Genomic DNA, 10,107 nt, shown 5'->3' with positions numbered 1-10,107 from the left:
GAATGAATGAGTTAAAAATGCGTGCCGCATTAACTGTAGATGTAGTGTGATGGAATCACTCAATATTTCCTTCAGTTGAAAACTCTTTGCAATATGGAGACTTGTTGGACACATTTGACATCTAAACTCACTGGGACAAAAATAATTCTCAACGTGACATCGCAAGAGAGCTCAAATTTTACTCAAAACTGTTGGTTGAATTCAACCTGACTAAAAGATTAGTGTCAATATATTATGGTAGACTTCTGGCCCCAAAAAAAGGGGGAAACTCAGTGAATTAATTGCTGCACTTAACTCCATTCATTGTCTGTGATGCAAGCCCATCTCGCCTCGGCCCTCGGATGTAAGACTTTTAACCGTCAAAGCAAACCAAGAAACACTGTGCCCCAGAAAGACAGAAGAAAAGTAAGGCAGCACCTTAGCTTTTGGAGAATGGATTGGTACGATCAATGTGTGCATCAGTTCCTTGGGCTTTCCTTTGGCTTTTGGCGTTGCTAAATAAGAATTTTCTTCTCCATTCGAACATAGGTCGTGCTCCTTCCTCCTCAGCCTCACCGCTCAGCCTACGTCCAGTGGCCCGACTAGAAGAGTTGTGCTGCCACGGAATTGACCAAGTCTTCCTCTCGAACCTGAAGAGAATCAGTTGCTAGATCTTACACGAGTAACTTGGTCAGACGATGTAACCATTTGATTTGATAGTGTTTCTGTAGCCAATTCATACGCCACTTCACCAGTAATGTCTACGCAGACAATGGCCATCAAAGAAACAATGGAACCAGTTAGTATCCCTAACAATAATCTCTCTATGCGTGATGTTAGTAATAAGCTTGAGTGCCTGATGACGATCAAACTCGGAGGTTCTTCACCACTCAATGACTGCCTTTGGGCCCGTGCTTAACTTTGGACTTGGAAGATGTTCATGACGATTGAAGAGCCATGCAGGGGTGTATAGCAATGAAGTTCGAATTTTCCCCGGTGAAGCAATTGTGAGTTGGCTTAAACGTGAAGTGAAGGTGGAGATTTTTGAAAATATCTCGAGTTTAAATCTAAAAGGAAAACTTGCTTAATAAAAGTAGGTTTCCCAGTTTGAGATCCTAAAAGGGTTAAAAGGAGAACTCATTTTTCATTTCCAGCAAGAAAGGACCGATTATTCAGCCAAAAACATTTCCAAGTTATATTAATAGGGAGAATAACATATCCAGGAAAAAAAATAAATGGTTAGAGGAAAAATGAGAGGAAAAAAAAAGAACTTCTATTTCTTGACAAGAAAGGAAAGCCATCTTCAAATAAGGGTGCACATAGTAAATTTTATATTTCTATTTATCTATTTCCGTTATTCGGAATAGATTTGGAGCAATAACTGTCGTAACGCATTTGATTTTTTATTTATAAAAGATTTTTATTAGAAATAGATTTGAAGAAAAAATCGGAAACTAAAATCTTTTAACTTCAATTTCTGTAAATTAATTTATGTTCTAGAAATTTTGTCAAGTGCATCTTAAATAACTTGTCCGACCGGTCTTGACTGCTATCCCTTGGCCTTTTTGTTTTTACCATTTGGGAAAGAAGAAGCAGCAGCAGCAGAACTTGCTATACATGAAAACAACAGACGAATTTGGTCGAAAGGGTCCCATTTCGCCTGTGGTGCATCGTGAGTTCTGCACAGATTTCCATTTCCAATTGATGGGGCTTTACTCATAGTCACACCATCATTGCGACTTGCAAGGATTTAAGGACCTGAGTGAAGTGCAAGGATGATGAAACAATTGAAACATGGGTGTGTGTCGAAGAGTGAGCGGCAGGCAATGTGGTAAAGTTAAATAAAGAGGAAAGTCTTTTGAAAATGGGAAAGTTACAGAGAAGAGGGGCAAAACGAGGGGCATTGATTCTGACCCGTGAGCTTTCGTACGTGAAAAGGACAAAAAAGATGATAGTTACGAGGTCAAGGTCTCTGTCTCGAGCTCAGGCTTTTTCTAAAAGCAAGCTTTTGCTTTTTGCCCTGCTTTTTGGAAGGCGTCTGTCTCCCCGATTCAAGGTCCAACATGAAATGATATATGATACGAACCAGGTAAATACTAAGACTTAACGGAGCCACTTTTCCGTAAGGACAAGTTCAGTAATCATCAGCTTCCCTCAAGCAAAATGTCATTCCCGTTCTTGATATTATATGCTCTCTGAAATCCTGAGATTCTGGACAATTTATACGTCTTTTGTAATTATGCTGAGCCGAAACCGGCTTATGTAAAGATGGCGTCTCGTTATGTGGTGGATCCCAGGTTGGATGTTTAGAATTTGTAGTGTAAATGTGAAATGATACGAGGATCTTCTAGCGACATTGTTGCATGAAACTAGCCAGCATAACCCATCAAACCGTCTTTCTTTGCGTCTTTCTTCACGTAATACTCCCTGAAGCAATGTGCTATTCCTGGTTTAGATATTATACGGTCTCTGAGACCCTGAAATGGATTCTGGACGCCTGATACGTCTTTCGTAATTATGCTGAGCCGAAACCGGCCTATGAAAAGATGGTGTCTCGTCGCGTGGTGGATCCCAGGTTGGATCTTTAGAATTTGTAAAGCAGATGTGAAATGATGCGAAGATCTTTCACAGCATTATTATACGAAACTGGCCGTACTAACTCATCAAACCTGTCTTTCTTCACGTAACAATTCCATTCGTCTTCCTCACTCTGTCACTGCACTCTCAATGTCCAACCAAGTGTCTAATCGCTTGGTGGTCGACAAGGCCATCAGGGATGACAATTCGGTGATTTTTCTTCATCCGGAGACCATGAAGAAGCTCCAGCTCTTCCGCTGTGACACCATCCTGGTCAAGGTTGTGAATTTATGCCTTTCGGAGATCAGTTTGATTATTTAGTTCTCGTTTCAGTTATTTGTGGGTGTTTCATGTTCCAAAATTGTTTTGGATTGGCCTATTGTGATCCGCTTTGAGTGTATTATTTTTTGAGCTTGGAGTAGCTTTTTGTTGTCGCGTGAGGTCTGGATTTTAGAACTTTTGTTTTGTTTGTATTTTTTCTCCTTTTTTTTTTTTTTTTTTTTTTTTTGAGCTTTGAGATTGATATGTGGTTGGATTGCAAGCCTAGAAGCTCTGCTTACCGACTTTGTGATATTATGTGAACTTCTGCAGACTGTGGTTCCATTCTGTTGTTTGCTTTACGCCATGTCTTTGCTGCATTCGTGCATGTGTGAGACGATTGATGCAAAAGATCCCTTTTAGCTTCGACATCCATAGTTTCTACGCTATCATGCTCAACGTTAACTCTCATAACTTGATTTTACTAAGCCAGAAGATGTCTCTCTGAGTACTTGTGTAACAATCGGTCTCACGAGGGAAGGGAGTGGTTGCTGGACGAGGAGCGCCTCCTAATAGGCCTTTAGGATGCTGAAGGGAGTTGGAAAGAACCAGACTGTGCACCAAACAAGAAGAGAGCAATTTTGATATACATTATATGTCTATGTGAAATCTGGAATTAACTCATGAAATCCCTTTTGACATAACGACAATGCTTAAAATTGTCAACAGACAAAACTGTGAGGCTCGGAATGGGATGGACCAAAGCAGACAATACCTCAGTGAGTCAATCCAGGGATGTCACAACTTATGCACACGCATACATGATAGCGTTGTCTCCATCTCTTTGCTGTAAAGAACGGCTTTTCCAGTAGCATGACAATATAGATTTCAGATTGGAGGCGATGCATTGTGGTGGTCTTAAAACGCTATCTTCTTGTGTACAGGGGAAGAAAAGGAAAAATACCGTTTGCATTGTAGATGCTGATGACACATGCGAGGAGCCAAAGATAGGAATGAACGAAGTGGTGAGATCAAACCTGAGGGTTAGAGTGGGAGATGTTGTTTCTGTGCATCAATGTGCTGATGTCAAGTACGGAAAGCGTGTTCACATACTTCCCGTGGATGACACCATTGAAGGGATTACTGAAGATCTCTTTGACGCATACTTGAAGCGTGAGTTTCCCTTTTCTAAGGACTTGTAATGAATAACTGCACGTTTCCCTCTCATTTATGCAGATGTAGGAAATACTGTTTTGCTCCCTTCTTTAGCTATTGGTCCTATGTGATGTCAGTGCCTTCTGCAGTTGTTCTTCTAAATCAAGCCTGCCATTTGATTGTATTGTAATGCTGCGATTTATATTTTGAAGATGTGTTACGAACCCTTTTTCTTTTTCATGGAATTTATGTCAATGCTGTGTGTAACGATAAGTGCATATTAAATTGAACACTTGATGAAGTAAAAGAATCCATGAATGGGGATGACAAAAACAAAAAGATAACATAAATCTGCCTGTGGATTTATTTCTACTCTTCATGCTTTTGCCTGTTCCTAAGTAATGATGATTAGCATCTTCAAATTTTTGTTTTATATCCGGCTTGTGGCCCGTGTTAGGTGGACTCATTGATCATTATTATCTTTTTTAAATGTTATCCCGTTGCAAAGTGTTCGTGCTTTGAAGTGCAATCACTTTCCTATAGGATTGGCTACATTTTGTTGGTACTTATTGGATGGCTCTGCTTGGTCCTAATTTTTTTGGTAACAAATTCCAGTGAATACTAAAGTTGCTCATGAACCAGACCATACCAAAACACTGGTTTTTTTTTTGTTTTTGAACTAACCAAAACACTGGTTTGCTTGGGTTGATTATGGACTATTCCAGTGTTTATGTTTCGTATAGCACTTCTCTGACAATACTTTTCTCCATACTATCTATGAGAGGATGTAACTTCCTAAAAGTGATCGACTCGCATATGCCTTCTGATACCGGGTAAAGCACACTAAAAGATCCGTGAACTACTGCTAGCGTTTGCAAGGGATGCCAGCGCTAATTTTCTTGTCCAACCATTACACCATTGACTGCATAATCATCTTTGCTTGAGCACAAACACTAACATAGCTCACTTCTTTTTGCAAAGATGATCCTTGGATTGGATGGACAACTTACTAATGTGATGGATTTATTCTCTGTAGCTTACTTCCTAGAGACATATCGCCCTGTGAGGAAAGGTGATCTCTTCCTTGTTAGACGAGAAATGAGAAGCGTCGAGTTCAAGGTTATTGAGACCGATAATGCCGAATATTGTATTGTTGCCCCAGATACAGAGATCTACCTTGAGGGAGAACCTGTGAAGAGGAAGGGTGAGAATGGATTAGACGAGGTTGGTTATGATGATGTTGGTGGTGTTGGGAAGCAAATGGCTCAAATTAGGGAGCTCGTAGAGCTGCCATTGAAACATCCACAGTTATTTGAATCAATTGGTGTGAAACCGCCTAAAGGAACCCTGCTGTATGGACCTCCTGGATCTGGGAAAACCCTACTTACGAGGGCAGTTGCAAATGAAACTGTTGCCTTCTTTTTCTGTATCAATGGACCAGAGATAATGTCAAAGGTGGCTGGTGAAAGGGAAAGCAATCTCAGGAAAGTTTTTGAGGAAGCAGAGAAATATGCACCTTCCATCATCTTTATTGATGATATCGATTCAATTGCTCCGAAGCGAGAGAAGACTCAAGGAGAAATTGAGACGAGGATCGTTTCTCAGCTGCTAAAACTCATGGATGGTTTGAATTCTCATGCCCATGTCAAGGTTATCGGAGCTACTAACCAACCAAACAGCATTGACCCAGCTTTGAGAAGATTTGGGAGATTTGACACGGAAATAGAGGTAGGAATTCCAGACGAAGTTGGGCGCCTTGAAGTCCTCCGCATCCATACAAAGAAGATGAAGCTTGCTGAAGATGTACAGGACTGCTCTTTTTGTTTCCCAAGCAGTTTGTTGTCTTTTTCCCCTTGATTCTAATACTTTAATTGAATGTTATGCAGGTTGATCTGGAAAGAATTGCTAAGAACGCTCATGGCTATGTTGGTGCTGATCTGGCTGCTCTCTGCACTAAAGCTGCACTTCAGTGCATCAGAGAGAATTCGGATGTCATTTACTTGAAAGACGAACCGATAGACGCGGAGATACTCAACTCTATGGTAGTAACAAATAAGCACTTCCAAACTGCTCTCGGAGCAAGCAACCCTTCTGCTCTCCCAGAGACAGTAAGTATATATAATACGGTGCTGCTCAATAGTACTATTCTCCTGCCTCTGAGTTTGAATCTAAACCCTAACACTTTTTTATCACTCAGGTGTCTGAACTACCAGAAGAGAGCTGGGAAGGTAATGAAGGTATTGAGAGTGTTAAAAGGGAGCTTCGAAAGTTACGGTTATTTGTGTTCTTTTGTTCTCTGTGTATGCTTCTATCATTTGTGAGGTCTTGAGAATGTTAAAATATGTTACGTGTCACTTTTTCCGTTGGTCGAGTGTGGTAATGCATAGGTAGATTTGGGACCACGTGCACCATGTCCGTGTTTACCATGTGACAACGAGGGGCTTGCATGAATTTCAATTCTTCGCATTATGTTCCGGTGCATAGTACCTTTTGTTTCTGAGCCTGTGCCGAATTTGTCATTTACCCTTTAACTAGCCATATCCAGAGATTAATATTCGTCGAAGTTATTACTACGGTTATGCGTGCCAAAGACATCGATTGAGCAAGCGAACCCCTATTAAGTCAAATAAATTATTACCTTATATCTGAAAAACCGGTTCAACAGTCAACACTCGACCATTATGCAGTCATTCTCGAACACCTTCCTTTACATGATTGCGTTGTGGTAAACAGATAAGCCAACATCTATGAAGCCAAATGGTGAAATCCAAGTGTTTAGTCAGTATTCAAATTGCAAGATGCGAAGTCTTGATTTTTGAACATACTGCTTGCATCACAAGATGTAAAAGCGTGGTCTCTGTGGAAAGGAGAGGGGTTTCCAGTTTCTTTCTTTCGCTATATCAAGAATCCTCTGTAGTTACCTCAATAGGATTTTTAATCACCATAAGATGTACCCTCATACAATATGATAGTAGATTATCAATTTGAAGTTAAATAGTCTGATCCAATCATAAATGGAGTGACTTGAAAAATTAAGATGAAACAAGGATGAAATCAGTAATCAGTAACTAGCATGATGCATACTCTGCGATATTTGGAGGGTAGAAAGAACTAGGCAAAAATGAAAGTAATTTTAAACAAGTGATGATTTCTCATGAAGGATGAGACATTGTTCATGGTCCTACCAACAGCTCATGCAAAAACCTGAGCTACGATCACAGACAAGTAATTCATGCCGCATGCAAATCTCACCGTTGCTCTTCACATTCAATTCGCATGCATATCTTACACGTAAATTGATGAAACCATCTGCACAAATCTTGCCATTCGCCCTCTCCGTGTCAATCTGATTGTGAGGTGAACCCCGCACTTCAAGCCATGGTGCTCCTGTGCATCATCTAAGGGGAGATCCCGCTGCAAATCGAGGTCACGCACTTTGACACCATCCTCCACACGAAGGAGATGGTCCAAGACGTAATTGGCGGGGATATTGGGAAGCAGACCTTGGTGCACAACGAGCAGGCGCTGCTCGACGATGAGGAGATGCAGCTCTGCATCTTCGTCGGGAACTCTGCAATCGTGACGCTTTGCTTGGCACTGCTGCTCAAGGGGACAAAGATTGCCGTCCGGCTCGACACCTCCCTGAGGCCGGGCTTCATGGGGACCCAGGAGATGTACTAAAATCGAGAAGCGATGGGGTCTTGGGAACTGCTCCATCGCTCTCTACTGCCTCGACGCTCAAATGAATGAAGGCCCGCCACTCTCTGCATATTATGTCTCTGATGGAACTGAGATTGATGTTCAAGTCACCTTATTTGAGGAAGGTCGTTAATACGGTTGGAACATTGATGTTGGCCGAATCGGAAGGATAGGAAGTGGATAAGGGGTGCTTGAAAAAATCTAACGATCCTAACTATTCTAGTCTTCCAAATGGAGCAAAACCAAACCGATATGGAGATAATTGAACAAATGCATCTATAAAACCAGTCGAATAATGATTCAGCAGAAACTCGAGTTTTGAGCCTCTTGAAACGTTGCATTTCTTAGCCTTTCTTTGCATCTCTCTCTCTCTCTCTCTCTCTACTCTATCTATGCAGATACTCATTCTGTGCATCTACAAACATATGGCCATGCATTACACTAACCATCCAACAAGAGGAGAGACACAGACATACCCCGGATTCCTTGAATTTTGAACTAAATGGTCGATGGAGTCTGCAAGGAACTTGCTTTCTTCTTCTTCCTCTGCTCCTCCGTTCCCTCGAAGAGTCCTCTTCAGAAACTCTCTCCCCTCCGCCTCTTCAGGTACTGCGTAGTTTTAGTGAGCTAATGCGCGTCTGTTCGTCTGGGCTCTAAACTTGCGTGTGAAGCTTCCTCATTTTCCCTCAAAACCTTCCCTCAAGACTGTCCTGTCCTTGATGTTACTTTTCATGGAGTTAAAGATACGGTCGATACACACTACAGGAAAACAAAATTGCTATCTTTACTGCTCATGGACGCGGATCGGCTGTCCCCTTCCATCGGCTGAGCTGCTGTCTCCAAGGAAAGGGACGCTGACATGTGTCCGACTGAAAGCTTCAAGAGAGAGCATACTGTGGCTGGGAAAAGGCAGGCTCCACATGTGAGCTTCAGTGAATTTTTTAGGCCATATTTGGTTAACCATCTCCAGTGGCCCAATCTTGTAATAACAATGAAACAAGTTAATAAATGCTGCGTTTGATATCTCGACCTTCGGATGGTATAATGATGGGATTTATAACATCTTATACAATGTCTGATAAATGTCCGAATAGAGAGTAGATGTAACACAAATTGTTCTTTCTCCCTTCTCCACCTCTGCGCTATTGTCATTAATTTGATGTCACCGCTGATTTCTGCTGGCACCCGTCAAGCGGCCATTGGCATTGCTTCACCTTCCCTTCCACGACCACCTCCTCACTAGGTCCCCCCTCTCTCTCTTTCGTGCGCGCCTGCGTGCAAGTCTCTTCCCCCAACCCACCCCCTCTTTCTGGTACCTCGAATTTTGAAGAAATGGATTGCTAGGATCTACCTGTGCATTGGCCTTTCCAGCCTAAGAGAACATAAAAATAGTTTTAGTTCCTTTGCCTTTTGGTGTTACTAAATGAGAGTTTTTGTCTACTTTTGAACATAGGTTTTGCCCTTTCTTCTCAGCCTTGCCACTAAACCAACGTCCAGTGGACCGACTAGAAGAGTTGTTGCCGCAATATTAATCAAGTTTTCTCTCGAGGCTGAAGAGAATTACTTGCTAAGAGATCTTACACAAATAATGTATCAAACACCGTAACCATTTGATTTAATAGTGTTTCTGTAGCTGATTCATATGCCATTTCACCAGTAATCTCTACACAAACAAGAGCCATCGATGAAACAGTGCATAACAGACAACAGTAGGTTTCTGCTATAAGCAAGCTTTTGTTATGGCGTGTAAGTGTCGTTCTATTGACGAATAGATGTAGTGTGGTCAAGTCATTCATTAAAAATCATTTACTCGGTCTTTTGATATCATTTTTCGATTAATTGTTAGGAATTCAAATGCGTCGGCTCGAGTAATCAGCATAGATTGGTTTTCGGGTGAGTAATATCATTTCTTCTTTGTGTTTTAAACTCCTATTTTGAAAAACATTATGGATTAAGTATGTTATGAGTTGATAAATAATATCTTTTGTTTCGTAAAATAATCGAGCCTTGACTGCTATTTGTTGTTTAAATGGGAAGTCATTGTTCGACTTTAACTTAAATGATTGCTTATAAGTAGTTTGTGAAACCTTTTATGAAAGAATCTTGAAAATTTTATGATTTATGAATGTGGTTTTGAAAGGCGCTTTGATATCTATATAGTGAATTGGTTTATAAAATGGATACTGAATTGTTTTGGGAAACTCATTGTGAATATGAAATTATTTTTGGATTTAGTTGTGGATTATTGGAGATTGAGATTATGGTTTATGCTCATTGTATTTGTGACCAATTGAGGGGTGTGTGAGTATGCGCATAATAGTCTAAGATATCATTGTGGGCCAAGTCACAAGCTAATAATAGGTAGAGACCTAATCAATGGGGGGAATCTTAGTCGTCTTATTACTAAGCGTTGTGTCGTGATTATGATTTGAAATTGAG

General features: G+C 40.9%; 1 protein-coding gene across 1 annotated transcript; it reads left to right on the top strand.

Moving 5' to 3' along the window:
- The first annotated feature begins 2,541 nt into the window (after nucleotides 1–2,541).
- On the top strand, nucleotides 2,542–6,450 carry LOC104425083 (cell division control protein 48 homolog E). Its single transcript, XM_010037669.3, has 5 exons — nucleotides 2,542–2,835; nucleotides 3,759–3,987; nucleotides 5,006–5,772; nucleotides 5,856–6,077; nucleotides 6,167–6,450. The coding sequence occupies exons 1-5, from the start codon at nucleotides 2,707–2,709 to the stop codon at nucleotides 6,296–6,298; spliced, it is 1,479 nt and encodes a 492-aa protein (XP_010035971.2). The 5' UTR covers nucleotides 2,542–2,706; the 3' UTR covers nucleotides 6,299–6,450.
- Nucleotides 6,451–10,107: the final 3,657 nt, after the last annotated feature.

The sequence above is a fragment of the Eucalyptus grandis genome, chromosome 11 (genome assembly GCF_016545825.1).
Source record: "Eucalyptus grandis isolate ANBG69807.140 chromosome 11, ASM1654582v1, whole genome shotgun sequence".
NCBI lineage: Eukaryota > Viridiplantae > Streptophyta > Magnoliopsida > Myrtales > Myrtaceae > Eucalyptus > Eucalyptus grandis.
The sequence above is the reverse complement of the archived record's forward strand: the minus strand, read 5'-3'. Positions and strand labels throughout refer to the sequence as shown.

Bases quoted from the DNA above. Each gene is read 5' to 3' on its own strand.
- LOC104425083 (XM_010037669.3), top strand. From the start codon at position 2,707: ATGTCCAACCAAGTGTCTAATCGCTTGGTGGTCGACAAGGCCATCAGG. The intron at 2,836-3,758 runs GTTGTGAATTTA...TCTTGTGTACAG, and splicing joins GTGACACCATCCTGGTCAAG to GGGAAGAAAAGGAAAAATAC. The intron at 3,988-5,005 runs GTGAGTTTCCCT...TATTCTCTGTAG, and splicing joins CTTTGACGCATACTTGAAGC to CTTACTTCCTAGAGACATAT.